At 39.2% G+C, this 18,932-nt stretch overlaps 1 protein-coding gene across 2 annotated transcripts; it reads right to left on the bottom strand.

Annotated features, from left to right (window-relative positions):
• Positions 1-5,607: 5,607 nt before the first annotated feature.
• On the bottom strand, positions 5,608-11,621 carry LOC117435513 (cytoplasmic 60S subunit biogenesis factor ZNF622-like). Of its 2 annotated transcripts, none has more exons than XM_034058766.3 (7): positions 11,469-11,621; positions 9,559-10,158; positions 8,407-8,640; positions 7,760-7,922; positions 7,484-7,599; positions 6,882-7,025; positions 5,608-6,618 (listed from the first exon to the last, which is right to left on the bottom strand). In XM_034058766.3, exons 2-7 carry the CDS (start codon positions 10,154-10,156, stop codon positions 6,485-6,487), a joined length of 1,389 nt encoding a protein of 462 aa, XP_033914657.3. In that variant the 5' UTR covers positions 10,157-10,158; positions 11,469-11,621; the 3' UTR covers positions 5,608-6,484. The 2 variants fall into 2 exon arrangements, with proteins under 2 accessions (XP_033914657.3, XP_033914658.3); XM_034058767.3 differs by having other exon boundaries at positions 11,544-11,587.
• Positions 11,622-18,932: the final 7,311 nt, after the last annotated feature.

Here is an 18,932-nt window from a genome sequence, read left to right as displayed (position 1 = left end):
AGGAAATTGGATTGCCCACTCATCCTGAGGAAGTCTGGGACTCCCAGGTTATGGTTAATGCACATCAGTATAGTCTGGAAAGTGAACTACTGCTCTTGTCCACATAGTACCTGATCTAAAGATTGATACAGGTCTTCTTTCTCTAAAGTTTTCAGTAAAGCCCCCAGAAAAAAACAAACAAAAAAACACAATCAAACACCACTGCAGCAGCAAAGGTCATTCAAAATGATCTAGACAGCATTCAGAACTGGAATGACACATGGCAAATGACATTTAATAGAGAAAAGTGTAAAGTACTGCACGCAGGCAATAAAAATGTGCATTATAAATACCATATGGGAGATACTGAAATTGAAGAAGGAATCTATGAAAAAGACATAGTACTATATGTTTACTCAGAAATGTCTTCATCTAGACAATGTGGAGAAGCTATAAAAAAAAGGCTAACAAGTGTTTGATTTAAATCGATGGGAGGTAATGTTACAACTTTACAATGCATCAGTAAGACCTCACCTAGAATATTGTGTTCAGTTCTAGTCACCACATTACAAAAAGGATATTGCTGCTCTAGAAAGAGTGCAAAGAAGAGCAACCAGAATTATCCCAGGTTTAAAAGGCATGTCGTATGCAGACAGGCTAAAAGAATTGAATCTATTCAGTCTTGAACAAAGAAGACTATACGGTGATCTGATTCAAGCATTCAAAATCCTAAAAGGTATAGACAATGTCGACCCAGGGGACTTTTTTGACCTGAAAAAAGAAACAAGGACCAGGGGTCACAAATGGAGATTAGATAAAGGGGCATTTAGAACAGAAAATAAGAAGCACTTTTTACACAGAGAATTGTGAGGGTCTGGAACCAACTCCCCAGTAATGTTGTTGAAGCTGACACCCTGGGATCCTTCAAGAAGCTGCTTGATGAGATTCTGGGATCAATAAGCTACTAACAACCAAACAGGCAAGATGGGCTGAATGGCCTCCTCTCGTTTGTAACCTTTCTTATGTTCTTATGTTCTTAAGTAATACGGTTCTATCTTGATACAGTAGTTTTTCAAACATTACTGCTCAAAAAAAAAAAAAATTAAACTTAAATGAAATGCTTTTTATGGATTCATTAGACATGGCATTATCTAAAGGTTATCTCAAGCAATGCACTATTGTCAAGTTGTCTAGTACAAGAAAGCAGAAGATAAGGTCAAAGTCCATATACTTATCTATTTTATCGGCCAGGGCATAGCAACACCCTGGCTTAGTTTAACAAATTATATTAAGGCTGTAGTTGGGAAGGTACTGTATGAAGAAAACAAAATGTGAATAGAAAACAAGATTTATAATTACACAATTCTGTTCCATGCCATCTATGTGCACACCTTAGCACACAATTACATTTATAGGCATAAAAAGCTACTTAGATACTTGAGGATGCATTATTTCCACCACCCCAACAACCCGGTTTACATTAGTATCAATGGGAACTGTCATTTTAAGCTTCTGTGGGTTTTCTTAGCCAGAGAATCAATTAACGCATTGCCCTTTTAGCTGCATCATCCGTCTGCATTATTTCCCCTGCTAAATATTCAAGTGATGTAAGACTGTATTTGCAGACTTTTCCTGTCTGAGTGCCTAACCAATATTTAGAAATACATTGATCTGTTAAGGAAGTGGAAACCCTGCCAAAGACAAAGAGGCCATAACCAAATACATTGATTCATTTGTTATCTTTCTATTGTGTGGCAGCACAGTACCAGCACATCAGTCACTGCCCCACCACAAGTTGCATTATTCCATTTCCTCCACTCTTTTTTTTTCTTGTCATGTGTTATTGTTTTAAAGAGGCCATTCTGTTTTGAGATTCAGAGTGTGTAGATCTGACCCCATTCATGGCCTCGCAATACAACAATGCTCTCAATAAAACACCTGTTATCATCGTTCATAATTGGCAAGTTGGCTCAGGCCAGAAAACATGCTGTAGCATTTTGAACTAATTTCTGTGAGCCGTGGTACCTGGAAATTCAGCATAAAGAAAATTACAATAATCAGTTCCTAAAGATACAAAATCCCAACTTCAGAAGCCAGACACTTTCTGCTCCTTGCCAACTCTTAAATGTTAGGAATAATCCCAAAATGTATTGTACTGTAATCTCCAGACTTGAGAAAAAATATATACAGTGACATAGCTTCTATTGTCATTATCCTTCTTTTATTTACCAGATCCTTTTTTTAAAAAAACATACTGTGTGATTTCAAAATCAGTGGCTTTGCATCTAAATCCTCCCAGTGCTATCATTAACAACAATCACTCAGGGTAAGTGCTGACAGCACAATCCATACCATAATGCGCTCTAAAGTCTAGCTGTAGCCGATCCTGTGCTTATATTCAGTTGGGAAGTGATAGTCTTTACAGTAAATGTTTTTTTTTTTTTTTTTTTACTGTGCCATGCACTGCTATCTCCACTGTAGCTTTGCAGTTGACGCTATCCAATGATTGCCTAAGAATATTATTTTGAAGTCACAAACTGAATAGTGACAGCTAACAAAGCGTTTTCGGGATCATGCAGTTCAAGGAAGAGAAGGGGAGCACTGTTTGGACAAGCTGACTGGGATGAAATGTTTGCAATTATTTATCACTTGTTTTTTTTTTTTCAAAATGTAATTATGTTTTTCAAATTGAATACTCAATAAAATAAACCAATAATATTGAACTGCCTGTTTTTATTGGCAGTATATACCAAGCACACAACCATAGCACAGAACTAGATTTGTCCAGAATGTTCAATGGCTGCCTCAGGGACCCCAAGGCAACCTGAGCGGGTCTTTGATTTATCTGCAAGTAACTGGAATATTTAGCATGTGGGTAAAGTCTTTGTAGTCATAGCTCTACTAAATTCAATCTAATCTTTTAGCATCAGACACCTGAAACGCGGTTGCCAACAGTCTTGTTTGCCCCAAGTCCCGGTTTTAATCCTGGACATCTTGATTCCAGTATTATATATATATATATATATATATATATATATATATATATATATATATATATATATTTAGATTTCATGTGTGCTAGTGTTTTAATAGAAGTCATTGAGATCAGTACTGACATATCTACTATACGGGGCTGGTATAATGTATGTCCACATATCCTTTGGTTTATCTGGGGTGCTGGAAACTAACTTCATTGGCATATGTGAAAGATACCTTAAAATTGAGAGTCAAACTTAGATTATCCAGTTGGAAGCTTTAGCATTAGATACCTGTCTAGAAACAACGCAGGATTTTTAAAATGATTTTGTACATTTAGAGAGAAAAATAAACAAGATTGGTATTGGAGGTTGAAGTTTGCCTTGAAGTAAAGCGAGACATCTATGGAACACAAAGTCAATATGTAATGAAAATATGGTGATGTTATAAGTCAGTGCTGTTCTGTCATGTTTGTCTCCGGAGCAGTAGGTGAAAATGTGTTATTACAACCTGATTATAGAAAGAATGGTAATGGACTTAATCCAGATATCTGTTATTTAGTCTATTTCATAAAAACATAAAATGTGCTGAAATGATTATTTGATAAGGATTGGAGACACAGGACAGTAATTTACTGAAGATCTTTGGCTGAATACAAATGTTTACTTCCAGTGATGATCAGCCAGGCTCTGCAGAAGAATGGGATTATTTTACAGTGCTGCTTTTTGGTAATCATGAGAAACTCTCTACAAACAAGGATACCTGAGGACAATAACACGGGCCTGGAAAATGTGACAGCTGAAATAGATAATTGCAAAACAAACCCATCTTTAATTAGGAACTATCAGGAAATAATGTTTCACAAAGGAAATTAATCACATGACTTGTCAGTTTGTTTACTACCTGATGTCATTACCCTCTGCAGCCATTGCTTTTCCACCACTACTTGGCAGCTGTGACACAGTGATCCGTAATTTCACAGCTGTAGTATGGAATGAAGTCAGACATTCACTATCCTGGCTCTTTCAAACTATTTCATCTTTGTTTCTATCCTGGCATCTCACAATCAAATAACAAACGGATAACCTTCATAAATGTATTATTTCATAAGTTTTCTGTGCTGTCGATTGCCCTTTCCATTATACATTTTGGCATCTTATGAATTTGATGAATGCGTTCATAATAACCCCTATTCATGGCTTGTAATATAAAGTGTAACAAAAGGCAGATCCAGTAATTCCAGAAGTAATATCAAGGATGGATTTATAAATAAGTGGTGCCCACATTTCCATCTTGAAAGATGTTGAGTATGTTTGACTAGAGAACAATGGATCACATTGAGCCAGATGAGAATATGCAGCACTAAAATACATATTGTGACATCACTATAAAATATAGCTTTGTTCTTTTTCTAAATTACAGAAAAAAAAAAAATCAACCAAAATATCATCAATGCACTAGAGTTGTATTGACAGCAGGAACATGTCAATTTGACCTGTGACTTACACTTTGACATCTATGTGTTTTAGTCCATCTTACACAGACAGCCAAAGCATCTTTGACTGTAATAAACAGTATTATTATTTAGCAACGGAGATCCAAATAAGCCAATTCTGCCAGCTTTATGCATCTCAATGTAAAATGTGACAGCCGCAGAACAAAAAAAGTTCCCAGAAACAGAAGCACTTTAATGACTGACTGAACTGCTAAAATGACCTGTTTTACAATATAATTATTTTCATTTGTGTCCTGCTGCCCCTTCTCCATCCACCAATATTTATATTTGATTTTTTGATTAGATTGATTGATTAGGTGAGAACTATATCTAGTTATCTTAAAATGTATCTGAACTTATTTTTACTTTCAATGTACCTTCTAGATTCTCTTATCAATTGATCCTTTGCATTCTGGGAGCTGAGTTTATTATTTGATTCAGCCCCAGGGTTTGGTTCCAAAGTTTTACACACATAAAATCCAGGATCACATTTCTATAACTTGAGGATTAGTTTATTTTTACCCATTGACGCTATCCCCACTTGCCCAATTTAAAACATATAAAACAGTGGAAATCTGAATTCCACTCCTGGATCCAAATCTTGCATATCAGCCCTAACCAATGAAGTCCTAAAATACCAGGGACAGCAGTGTTAACACTTCCATACAGATCCCAACAACATTCTCTCCAAGCACAACATTAAGAGTCAAATAGTGTCAAAGAGCAGATTCATTTACATATTAGTGTTTCTGTTTTTTTTAGCTGAGACAGACAGCACAGATACCAGTACTGTCTTGACATCAATCAATTTTTCACAAACACACACAAAACAAAAATCTTCCATTCAACAATCACACCTTTGCTGAAGGTCAAAGTGTTATTCATAATGCCTTGGATAGAAATCACAATTGATCTCTTTGACTTTTAATATTAACAGCAATGGGGTTTGTCAACCAAATTGATCAAGCTTTGCAAAGGAAGCTGTGAACTGGGGTGAAAGCCCCCCGCCCCCCCCCCCCAAAAAAAGGAAAACACCTTTGCAATTTAAATACGTGTCCCTGCAAAATCATGGACTGAAAATAGGATGATATTGCCCTGCAATCTGGTTTGTGAGTTAATCAATAGTTTGGCTTTGGCACAAAACTAAGATAATAACATTTGATATTAAAGACTGAACTGGTAGGAATTAATGGATCACTGTGTATACAAACACTGCATTACTTTGGAATTGAAAATACATTCAGAAAATATATAATTCTCAATGTACTCTTCTTTCTGAATTCACTTGTCCCATTGTTTGTACAAGTGGCTGGATGGCAACAGAATAGTGTTTCGATACACCTCCCTGCAGATCCTCAGATCCATACATCCAGATTTGATGGCTGATACAATGCACTACTATCACATGCTTCCCACTTGATGATGTTCACCCTTCAGAACATGACATAGGAGGTTCTGCCACATCTCTATTACAGTCCAGACCTTGTCAGTTTAAATCATGTATACATACAGTATACTGCATTAGTTGCAGTTCCACATTAAATGAAACCACAACCTTGTACTCTACTTATACATTTTTAAGGCCAACTACTTGGCAATAGGCATGAAAATATAATTGTAGTGGATTCGATATCTTAGCTGACATTGCAAATTCTGAGAGGTCTAATATTACATGGCCACAGGCTGCTAAATTGCCAAAAACATAATTTATATTAAATGGGTATTTCTTTTTTTTTTTTTTTTCATTTGATGATGTACAAAGGCAGCTTTGCCTTTAGGATAGTTTATTTGGTATTCAACCCTTGAATTTGAACATTGTTTCCTTAATTACAAGTACTAGACATATAATAAATTGTAAACCACAAGGTCTCAATTAAAAATGACCACTGGAATCCAAAAGTGTTATCTTTGTACTGGTAAACTGGATATATATATTATATTGAAAATATTACTGCAAGCAATTACACAATTACAAGCAATTATACAATTACATGTGCAACTTGCATGCAGTTGGTTTCAGTGCGAGTCACAAGTTTAGAATCTGACTTGTGCTCTGAAGTGCATCTGTTTGGTGGAGTTATTGCTCATTCCTGTCTTCAACATCCACTTGGACTTCATCCTCTGAACGTACTGCATGTCTCTTTGTCTTGACAGTGATGCATCTTTAGCTGAGGGGGAATCCATTTAAAGTTTTTACTCTTCACATACAAACTCCAAACATTATTATGCCCAAAAGTAATTGTTTAAAATGGATCTCTATTTAGAATAATCAGTTAACTATTAAAGGGGAACAGTGGAGCAAATTAAGTATTTTATTTTTTAATAAAACATTTTATAATCTCTTCTCTCAATCCTGATTAAAGCCTTGGGACCAGACTTCAATTTTCTAAACTGAGCAATCCACACTAAGTAACAGTAATACATCACTTACCCATATCACTGCTCCAACCCAAGGCTTTGTACTGGCGCAATACCCTACCCACTGCATTCCTGTTGCCGGCAACAGCTACGACTCTTGACACACCAAATCGTTGCTTGTAGTACCTCATCAAAGAGCGATGGCCAATTTTTGCCCCTGGTACAAACAAATAACTTGTCACACATTGACTCAACATGCAGGATTGTGAACTCATAAAATTGTATGTTTATATAGGAGACACCTTTATCCAAGGCGACTTACAGAGTCACTTACAATTACATCTCACCCGAAAGACGGAGCACAAGGAGGTTAAGTGACTTGCTCAGGGTCACACAATGAGTCAGTGGCTGAGGTGGGATTTGAACCGGGGACCTCCTGGTTACAAGCCCTTTTCTTTAACCACTGGATCACACAGCCTCATAAATAACAACCTCATATGAACTCACATGCATCTGCTTTTTCTTTTCTCCCATTCAAAGCAGTGCATTTCCTGCCAGAGCTGTCTATAAGGCTTTTTTTTTTTCCTTCATAGGGAAGCTAACCCAACTATAGGCAGAAGACACTAATGAGGGTTCTCATGGGTTTCCACAAGGACTGCTACAGTATATGCCTACCTGATGGGAGGATCAGCTCCAATGTTTCATCATCATATTCAAGATTATTTTCATCTGGCAATTCCTCATCCTGCATTTCAACATCACCTCCCTCTTTCTGGTCAGGATAACTACTCCTGTATAAACACAATACAGATACATTGTGTTTATTGGTACCTGGAGGACTCATATCAAATTAGTGGCAACACAAAAGTAACTAAAGAACACTTCCAGATGTTCTGCTGGATATGACAAAGCACTTTTTTTTCTGTGCTTATTTCATGTTCTGCATTTTACCTGAAATCAAAGAAATCTGCAAATTCCAGAGCTGCATCTCCATCTGTGAACAGTTTACAGTGGCTCTTGTCAGTCATGTGAGCCTGAACTGCCTCAGCTGAGTAGAATGACCTACCCTTCTCATTGCACCAAAGGCAGACATTTCCCACTCCAACTTTTTCTCCTACACAAAATACATAAAAGGATCATACTCGTCACTTCCAGTGTGTGTGCACACAATAAACAACTAATAAAAGCATTTTATTTTGCAAGGACATAACGGTTGAACAAAAAAAAAAAAAAAAAGTGTTTTAATCTTTGTTTGATCTTTTAAAACACTGAGGTTAACTATTAAGAATGGTGTCTCACACACTCTGGTGACTTGTGTCACACAAAGAGTGCATGATAAACTGTTCTAATATCAGTTTTCCTAATTATTTGAGTCATTTTGAAAGGATGCTAAAATTTCACGTTTTAAAACAGTAACTTTCTTACTAGCTCAGTAATGTGTTTTGTTTAAGCTTCTAAAACAGAATGCTGAACATTAAATGTATATTCCAACACCGCTATCTGTAAAATCAGGTGGTGTGTGCCATTCATGAAATAAAAAGCAACACATTCCAATCAGAACTTGATGAATGAAAGAAATAGCCAGGTTTGTTACTTACCAAGATACTTGAGCAGAGCCCTTAGATCCACCAGGAATTCTATATCAGGGATGAAGAAACTGTGGACCTTGGTCATGTGGGCTAGGTTTTTGATGAGGGAGCGAGAGTGATGGGAACAGAAGAGACAGTCTGTAACTGCTATGACACCAGGAGGCGTGTCTTCTGAAGGTGTTGTCTCACCCTGCTCAGACTCCTCTTCCATTTCCTCATCTTCTTCCAAATCCTCCCACGCTTCTGAAATGCAAAAGGGAGATAATACCATTGCATTTTAGAACTAGGATATCCAAGTTCTGCTTTGTGACAAATTCCCTGCCAAGGATGTACAGTTATGGCCAAAAGTGTTGCGTTGCCCTATAGATTTAACTAATTTTGCTTCATAACGTCGAATGAAACCTAATGAATAATGTTATGTTAACATATTGAATTACATACCTCTTTGTAGCTTTCCATATACTTAATGAAAAACTGACATGACATGTGACATAAGAATAGAGGTTCTTTAGCATATCCACAGATTCTGGTTCTCTGAATAACTTGTACTAAAGAATGTCCAAAGCAAGAGTGATCAGAATTGGATAAGCAATGTAAAACTCTGCTATACAGAAGTATGCCTTCATTAATGTACATAAGAGTTATTGGATTTCATTATTTTTTTTTAAATGTTACAGCATTACATTACAAACTGTTGATTAATAAGTTAAATTAATAAATCAATTAAACTACTGAATTCTACATATACTTCCAGAGTATGCAAAGGTAGGTCTACTAAATGCTTAGTAGAAGGACATTGTGGTATAAAAATGTATATCCAAATGTTTCATTTCTTGAGAATGTCCATCAGTAAAAGGAATATGCCTGGTAATCATTTTGTTACCAAAGAAGCTTTTTAGAAAGATGCAATTTGTAGTTGTGGATCAGAATCAAAACTAAGGAAACACATTGAACACAGCTAATTATAATAAAAGTGCACTTAAAAACAAAATGTTGAATCTCACAGTACGTGCTAGCTTGATCTTTTTAATATATCACTGCATCCACAATATAAAAACATATTCACCGACTGGCTGCACAACCTATGCAGGGTATCACCTAGATGTTGTAGCTCAAACTGTGGAGTAGGTCCTGGAAAAAAAATCTTGAAGCACACCTTACCTTCCTCTTCAGGGACTTCTTCCATAGCTGCCTCCTCCTCCCCCTCAATGTGCTCTTTCCCAAGTTTCTTAGCCTGTTCCTCAAACCACTGTAGCCTGGGTGGCTTGTCTTGACGTTTCTTTTCCTGGGACGAGAGCTGGCTCTGGCTGGCAGCTCCTGATGCCTGAGCAGGCTTACTCTGGGGCGAACCCGTCTGTTGGGCCCAGATGGCCTGCTGGATGGCAGCGTTCATGGTGTCATGATCCAGCCCCTTCTCCAGGTTCTTCTCATTCAGTCTCTCCACTTCCTTCTGGGCGGCCTGCGATGCCTTCTTCTCAGCGTCCTGGTGCCTCCGGGACTTTATGTGGTTGTCAAAGGCGTTGGCAGTGGAGAATCTCTTCGCGCAGGTGCTACACTGGGAGCTTGTGCCCTGGCTCTGCACCTCCACCGCTGCTCGCTGCGCCATAACCCTCTCCTGGAAGTTTTCAGCTGTGACAGGGGGCATGTCTGCCACCTTGCGTTTCAGGTTGTACCGGTGCCAGTCTGTCTTGTAGTGGGCACGCTGTATGTCGCCATCAGAAAACACCACCCGGCAGCTGATGCAGGTGTAAGAGGACATGGCTGCAAATTAAAAGGATGATGTGTTACTGAAGTGAAGCTCTGTTTAAGATTTAATTCTTTAACATACAAAGAGATCAGCCTTGGCATTATTGTTCCCTAATTAAGTAAATGCTGTCTGGTGTACAATATTTTGTATATTGTAGTTGATGGTTAATCACTAGAAAAAACACACACACACACATATACTATATATATATATATATATATATATATATATATATATATATATATATATAAAACACTGCATTTACTAACAGTTTAAATTCCGACAGCATCATTATTCATAACAAACGCTGCCTTCATTGTTCAACACCTTTAGTCTTTAAATTACTGATATCAAAAGTAGTCAAGCTGTATGTCATATGTTATCTTGCAATTAAGCCTCGACCGCATTTCTTATGGTAGAACTCTCCAGAGAGCTTAAAAGGCTGGTGTGTTGCATTAAAAAAAAAAAACAAAAAAAAAAACGTATAGTATTTGGTTCTTTATAGATTTATAAAACCGTACTTCTGTTTTTCTTTTTTAATTATGTCGTGGGCCAAAGCGTGGCCTGTATTAGAGGCTGCAGGCTGAGCTATTCTGATTCACTTGTCGCACTAAGGCCTGCCACTATAACTCAAAAAGACAACTCTCATAAAAACAATTGTGAACTTATACATCTCTCACAGATCATTTGAAAAAACATGTTCCCAACACAAAATCTATCGACATATCAACTCTGAAACCCAATCCCTACCAACGATGTTATTTCAATTTTTTTTTTATTTATTTTTTTCACTCTTGTCATCAAATTTACATTTTATTTTTCAGATAAACTGGGAACTGGGCGCTGGAGTCAAACACCTGGGAAATAACTGGAAAATAGTTGCAAGGTCTTACTACGTATTCATTACAGTACACCTGGCATGAGCGGTGAATCACCGTGGTACAGAAAGCATTTATAATAAGCAGGGATAACAGTCCCACCAGTGATTTTATTATCCTGACCTGATCTAACAGCTTCCATGGCTTTACGTCTGCCTCTCCCTTCATTCATTCATAACAGGTCAATAAAACATACCATTTCACATCATATAAAACAATATAGTTTATAAATGTAATGCTATAATTATTTTAAAAAAATTACTTTAGCATTTATCAAACCTGGCAGCGATCGTTATGAAAATGTAAAAGAAAACAAATCGGTTAATTTAACATATACTGAGATATTCTCGTGCTACCGAGCCGTGTAACAATAACGCCAAAACAAAAACAATGTTCCCGTACATGGCAACCTACAAACTAATCCCTTTTTTAATCATTGCACTCACCAACTGTAAAAGTTCTCAACCAAACCTGTAAGTACACAAATTCGTGTTGCCAAGTTAAACACCCACAACACTCACAAACACCACGTTTCGCAGTCTCCGTTTCCCCACATATTAGAACGTCTTCCGGGTGGTAACCCTAGATTCAACTCAAGGCCCTTTGCAAGAAAAGTGACTTCAAATACGAAAGACTGCCCCTACTGGTGAGGATGATCTTCAACAGACTTCGTTGGTCTGAGTGAAAAAGGAATGACAAACCTTGGTGTGGTGAGCTTCAGCGCCTGCATAGTTTACTTACATTTGTGTCAGCCACTGCACAGCAAGATAATATGCAAACATATGGAATATACTATGCTGGTCTAAGGTACAGTTTTTTTTCTTCTCCCATTAGAAAACCACATTATCACAATTCATTAAGTGTCCTTAGGTGAACAGCTGACACACTCTATATTGAAAGGTCTGGCACGGCAGATATTTTTAATAGAGATAGAGATCAGGAATAAGGCATAGTGACTCCCATTTAAGTGCTAAACACAAAATAATACTTACGTTGTTTTTGTAATTAATTGAATGCTTTTTTGTCAGTTCAGTGTGTTTTGAAATGGAAGCATGTGTAACTTGTTTTGCTCCATGTCAGCAGTTAGAATGGCATGATTGAGAGGGCCATGAGAACTTCACAAAGAGCAATCCTTCAAAATAAGCATCAGGAGGTTATTGATTTATACATGCTCAGATTTCCACTAACCTACAGTGAGGACAGTGATGAAGCTAGCAGAAAGGGGCCGGTGCTTATACTACACATTTACTATGCCTTTTCATTTTTTTATATACCATACTATATATAAAATATAGTTCAGTAAAACAAACACAAAAAGAGTACGAAAAACATCAAACTACTTTTTTTTAGTATCTATTAAATTCCAAACTAAACTCATTTTCATAAACTCTTTTTTCACTTCTTTAACAACACTATACAATAGCGTTTCATGAATATCAAATTTAAAACAAACTTGCTTGTTTAAACTTGAGTTAAAGCTATATAAATAGGGATATGTACCTCTGTCTCAAACCCTTAACCAAAAATATTTTTTTCAAAAGTAAGTATTTAAAATGCTCTACCTTCAAATGTATCTTAACAGAGGCACAGTGAAAGTTTTATATTTGCAGAGGTGGCTGTTTCAGTCTGTCTACCCTTGTGGTGTTACTGTGACATTTATCAAAAAATAATCTGTGAAAATGTTTAATATGTTAAAAGTATTCACCACATCTTTGGTGCAAAGCATACAGACACACAATTTATTGTGCTGCATTTTTCTCATTGAAACTTTTTTTGTGTATGTTAATGTGTAATGTGACATTGAAAGATGGAGTTCTGCCAGCCTAACTGGGGCTGACAGAGTCCCGTTTGATGTGGATTTGACCGTGATCTGCTGATGATGGCGATAAAGAAGTCAATTCCAGTTGAAGATGGAAACGGAGCTGTAGCTTACTGTACATTCACTAACCGCACAACCATGACTCTATAGGAGCATGAAACATTTTTTTTTTGCATGTACACAGAAGGTTTAAATGATTAACATTTTTTTTATTATTATTTCAGGATGTTTTTGGACAAAAGCCCTTCTTCAGCTGTGTAGAAAGAAAAGTAAACACAGTGCAGTAAACGTGTTATTCTTTCCCAAAAATAACAGTATGTCCTAAAATGTTTTTCTAAGAACTTGTGGTTGTCCAGTGAGCACGGACGAAACTAGTTATGTAGTCTTCATCATTTGGGTGCACGGGTTAATTTCCCTAAATCTGCAAGACATTCCTCTTTCTAGAACTCATTTGTATTCACTCTAATTGTCATTTAAGAGCAGTTTTGGTTTTATTTTCGGTTCTTAAAGAATGTGGGTGGTTAAGCATAACATCCTGAAAGATGGTTTCACATAACAAATAAAACATTAAGGGGCTGATGTAAGGATACATGCAAAGTAATTTGCGGCTGCAAAACACCTATATTGCGGCCAGAATCTGGTATTCTGCACCCGCTATCATAGTAGATATTGAAATGTATTCAAATGAAGAAAAGAGCATGGAATTGGGCGGGGATCTGGAATACTAAGCGGGTGCAAACATTCAAATGAAATTGCTGACCCCTCAAAAGCTTTGCACCTTCATTTACAAAGGTGCAAACCATTGTAGAAGAGAGTATTTAAGAGCTGTATAAAAGAACACACCTTCAGAGACCTGTCATTGGCCTCATGATGGCTGTTGTGGTACACTTCCTGATGCAGCGACGCTTGGCTCTTGTTGAGGACAGGCAGAAAACCTTCAGAGGAGAGCAGCACGGAGACAACCCAGGGTCACCTTTTCATCACCTGGTTGACTGTCCTGGTAACACCGACAGTATTGACTTTCTCCACTATAAAAGGACCATATGGCCTCTTTTGGCAGCATAACTGATGTTGGCTGAGGCTTTTCCAAATAACTCAATTTCATACCGAGTGACCTCAGCCTTAATGACTCTCAGCTCCTCCTCAGAAAATGTGGCCATTTAAAAAAAAAAAAAAAAAAAAACCTTAAACTAGAAAATGACTACAAAACATTAGTTATGCAGATGAGTACTCCAATGAAATTAAAATGTATGTGAATTTGAAGCTATTATTTCTAAGCGTTACCTGCATGTTTGCTTTGTTTTTGGTACACAAACAGTTTTTATTGTGTTCAGAATTGATCAAAATGTACCTTTCTAGATTTTTTAAGTCAACATCGTCAACAGCTGTCAAACTTTTTACCAGTGAACATCATATTTTTATTCACAGACCAACAACAAAATTCTTACATTACATTGTACGTAAAGACTACGGCCACTGTATCTGGTATTGTTGTTTAAATGTGAGTTTCTAAAGTATTCACACTTTGAGACCTAGTATTTTTATTTTTTATAATTATCAAAACGTAGCCGCACTTCCATATGACACAGATAGCCTACTGCACACAAGTAACAATTGCAGTACTTTGGAAAATGGGAAAAAGTCTTCGTCAGCTCTGAAAGGTTTTTCAAAATGTTATATTTGATTGATGACATAATAAATGAATTCCAACAGCAAAATATTCCTAGTAGTATTTTATTTCTCATTGCGTAATATACAAGAGCGTAATAACACTATTTATAAAAGAGAACAGACAGAATACAGTGAAACAAACTCAAAAATAAAAACTCCAGATTTAACATTCTTAAACAAAATTTAAATGCTGTACATAAAGTGGTGAAAAATACAATAACATCCCATAATAAGGAAGCAAACACAAGCTTTCTTTCTTAAATGCCAGTATGTAACTATGGTTTCCCCACCATCACAATATCCTATCAATTAATAAGGCAGATGCTTTTTGTTAAAGTGCTACGCATGGATATACAATTGCATTCTTTGTAACCAGATTGCGGTTAAAATGTAATACAACTATTTCTGTAATATTGATAAATGATTTATACATTGCGTTTCAAAGAGATTGCATTCCTGTAAGTGCAAAATCAACACAAGTGCAAAAAAGGGGGTTATTATTATTATTATTATTATTATTATTATTATTATTATTATTATTAACAAAGACCCAGACATTTATTACTGGAATCATACGTTTGATGGAGTATCCTGTATGGCCTGATAGTTAAGAGGCAACAGCGGATGGTGTCTCAGTTAGTACATTTTTCTGCAATTCATTTTTGGCTGGTTTCACAGAACCTGATTAGCGCTAATCTCAGATTGCCTAATGTTACTTTAGTTACAGAATCCAAGATTATAATGCTAATTGGGGTCTGTGAAACTAGATATTTAAAAAACCAAGATCAGTACAAGCCACTTTACTGTGGAAGATGAAAGCATAAACAGAAAGCTGGAAAAAAACCCACTTTGCTGACTACACAGTAATAGACATCAGAAACTGTAAATTGTAAAGGCTAATATCTTCAAATGAGCAGATAAGATGCTAATTTGAGGGGAATGGTTGTAATTGCAAAAGGCAATGAAAATGTGTATTAAACAAAATGAAATGAGCAAGAACAAGTCAACTCTGAACTGTGCTTTAATGCATAAAGATGCTTTGAATCAATTGTCAACTGTTATTTATTCAACTATTCCAGATGCAAAAGGCACATACATAAGGTACCAATGTCAAGAACCACAACACATTTGAAAGTGTTGTTTGAATGTAGCTTTTTAAATAGTTTTTAATAGACTGTTTTTGCAGTAAACAATAGAATTGGCTCCAAGTAAAGGCGATTAAGTAATGGATACCTGGAAATCAAGTCTACCCAGCATTAAATACCAATATAGTTTTGTTTGTTTTAATGCAAGACTATTTAAAAATGGAATTGTCGTCTATTGAGGGACTAATGATCAACAGTGTTAGGAAGTTGGATAGTGAAGAAAAAAATAAAGGGGACCTTTTTGACTACAGTTCCATTACAGAACTGGTAAGGTCTCTGCTTTATTGATCAGTCATCAATTGGATGAAAATTAAAGTTGAAAAATATGGTTTAATGAAACAAACATGAATATATTGGCGTTCTTGCTGTGAATAATTGATTAATCATTAATTATAATTATTAACTAGGACTTTGTGATTAAGGGTTAACATGTTAATTAAGTTAGAACTGTTAAAACTATAGGCTAAAAATATAATGTAGATATTCCTATATCAAATCTAGAAATATTACAGGCAATTCTTCATCTTGGAGTTACATACTGTGTAGCAGACATGAAATAGATCAGTAGATTATCAAAAATAGCCATGTGACAATGAAACCCCATGATCATAATCAAGTGAAAGGCCAAACACCATTTCCTTCAGTTGTGCTGCTTTCCACAATGGACAACTATTAAGTCTTGTATCCTATTGGCACTACAGTGAAAAAAATAAAGAAATTACGTAAACTGACTCCGTGTCTTTGAGACCTGTGGGTCAATTTTAATGATCTAAACAACAGAAAAACTGCAAGACGTTCCTGCAATGTCAAAGTGCATATTTCAAAATTACTGACACGTTTTCTAACTTTGGCTTTTATGAAGGAGGGCAGGGATGTTTTGTTCAGTATGACAGCTGTTTAGCTCATGAAACAACCTCACCATTACTGGGTGATAAGCAGATAAGTGCTAGGTATCAATAAATCAATAAGTCAATAAATGTGTCTCACACAAAGAATGACTTCCAAAGCATATGGATCAGTGGAAAAGCCATTACAAATCAGTATACTGTACCACTCTTTTTGATACTCAACATAATACACCAATGTGTGCAGCTGGGACATGGAACAGGAGACGCATTGCTGGGCAACCAATTGAGCATTTAGGCTCACCCTGTGCTGAGCTGATCGGGAGGTCGGAATTGGCTGGGGGGCGTGCCCGGGGAGGCTGTGCTGAGCTGATCGGGAGGTCCGGATTGCTGCCGTGCCTGGGGAGGCTGTGCTGAGCTGATCAGGAGGTCCGGATTGCTGCCGTGCCCGAGGAGGCTGTGCTGAGCTGATCGGGAGGTCGAAATTGGCTGGGGTGCGTGCCCGGGGAGGCTGTGCTGAGCTGATCGGGAGGTCCGGATTGCTGCCGTGCCCGGGAAGGTTGTGTTGAGCTGATCGGGAGGTCGGAATTGGCTGGGGGGCGTGCCCGGGGAGGCTGTGCTGAGCTGATCGGGAGGTCCGGATTGCTGCCGTGCCCGGGAAGGTTGTGCTGAGCGGATCGGGAGGTCGGAATTGGCTGGGGTGCGTGCCCGGGGAGGCTGTGCTGAGCTGATCGGGAGGTCCGGATTGCTGCCGTGCCCGGGGAGGCTGTGCTGAGCTGATCGGGAGGTCCGGATTGCTGCCGTGCCCGGGAAGGTTGTGTTGAGCTGATCGGGAGGTCGGAATTGGCTGGGGGGCGTGCCCGGGGAGGCTGTGCTGAGCTGATCGGGAGGTCCGGATTGCTGCCGTGCCCGGGAAGGTTGTGCTGAGCGGATCGGGAGGTCGGAATTGGCTGGGGTGCGTGCCCGGGGAGGCTGTGCTGAGCTGATCGGGAGGTCCGGATTGCTGCCGTGCCCGGGGAGGCTGTGCTGAGCTGATCGGGAGGTCCGGATTGCTGCCGTGCCCGGGAAGGCTGTGCTGAGCGGATCGGGAGGTCGGAATTGGCTGGGGGGCATGCCCGGGGAGGCTGTGCTGAGCTGATCGGGAGGTCCGGATTGCTGCCGTGCCCGGGGAGGCTGTGCTGAGCTGATCGGGAGGTCGGAATTGGCTGGGGGGCGTGCCCGGGGAGGCTGTGCTGAGCTGATCGGGAGGTCGGAATTGGCTGGGGGGCATGCCCGGGGAGGCTGTGCTGAGCTGATCGGGACATCCGGATTGCTGCCGTGCCCGGGAAGGCTGTGCTGAGCTGATCGGGAGGTCGGAATTGGCTGGGGGGCGTGCCCGGGGAGGCTGTGCTGAGCTGATCGGGAGGTCGGAATTGGCTGGGGGGCATGCCCGGGGAGGCTGTGCTGAGCTGATCGGGAGGTCGGAATTGGCTGGGGTGCGTGCCCGGGGAGGCTGTGCTGAGCTGATCGGGAGGTCGGAATTGGCTGGGGGGCATGCCCGGGGAGGCTGTGCTGAGCTGATCGGGAGGTCCGGATTGCTGCCGTGCCCGGGAAGGCTGTGCTGAGCTGATCGGGAGGTCGGAATTGGCTGGGGTGCGTGCCCGGGGAGGCTGTGCTGAGCTGATCGGGACATCCGGATTGCTGCCGTGCCCGGGGATGCTGTGCAGAGCTGATCGGGAGGTCGGAATTGGCTGGGGGGCATGCCCGGGGAGGCTGTGCTGAGCTGATCGGGAGGTCGGAATTGGCTGGGGTGCGTGCCCGGGGAGGCTGTGCTGAGCTGATCGGGAGGTCGGAATTGGCTGGGGGGCATGCCCGGGGAGGCTGTGCTGAGCTGATCGGGAGGTCCGGATTGCTGCCGTGCCCGGGAAGGCTGTGCTGAGCTGATCGGGAGGTCGGAATTGGCTGGGGTGCGTGCCCGGGGAGGCTGTGCTGAGCTGATCGGGACATCCGGATTGCTGCCGTGCCCGGGGATGCTGTGCAGAGCTGATCGGGAGGTTGGAATTGGCTACGCAGACGGGCGCTGAGCAAAATCTTGCGCTTGTTGAAATGTATGGGTGCAGCTTGTCATGAAGTTACTTAAAAACATATATAATAAAAAGTGGTTTAAAAGTATTTGATTGTCAACATATTGCCCAAAAAAGGTTTCCTAAATTTACATACCATATTTTGGACAAGCATTCTTGAGGAAGTAAAATGGTTTGAAATTAGTTTCTGCCAGTTCATTGATATATGGATACAGACTCCATGATGTTCACATTTCGCAATAGAAGTAAACAAACATCCATTTGGTAATTAAACCTGTGAAACCACATTTGACATTATTTCAATTCATGCTATTTTAACAAGGCATAAATAGTCAGATACAAAATGTTAATGACATCAGATGGAACA

Source organism: Acipenser ruthenus, chromosome 3, assembly GCF_902713425.1.
Source record: "Acipenser ruthenus chromosome 3, fAciRut3.2 maternal haplotype, whole genome shotgun sequence".
Taxonomy (NCBI): Eukaryota; Metazoa; Chordata; class Actinopteri; order Acipenseriformes; family Acipenseridae; genus Acipenser; species Acipenser ruthenus.
This window is presented reverse-complemented; position numbering and strand designations above follow the sequence as displayed.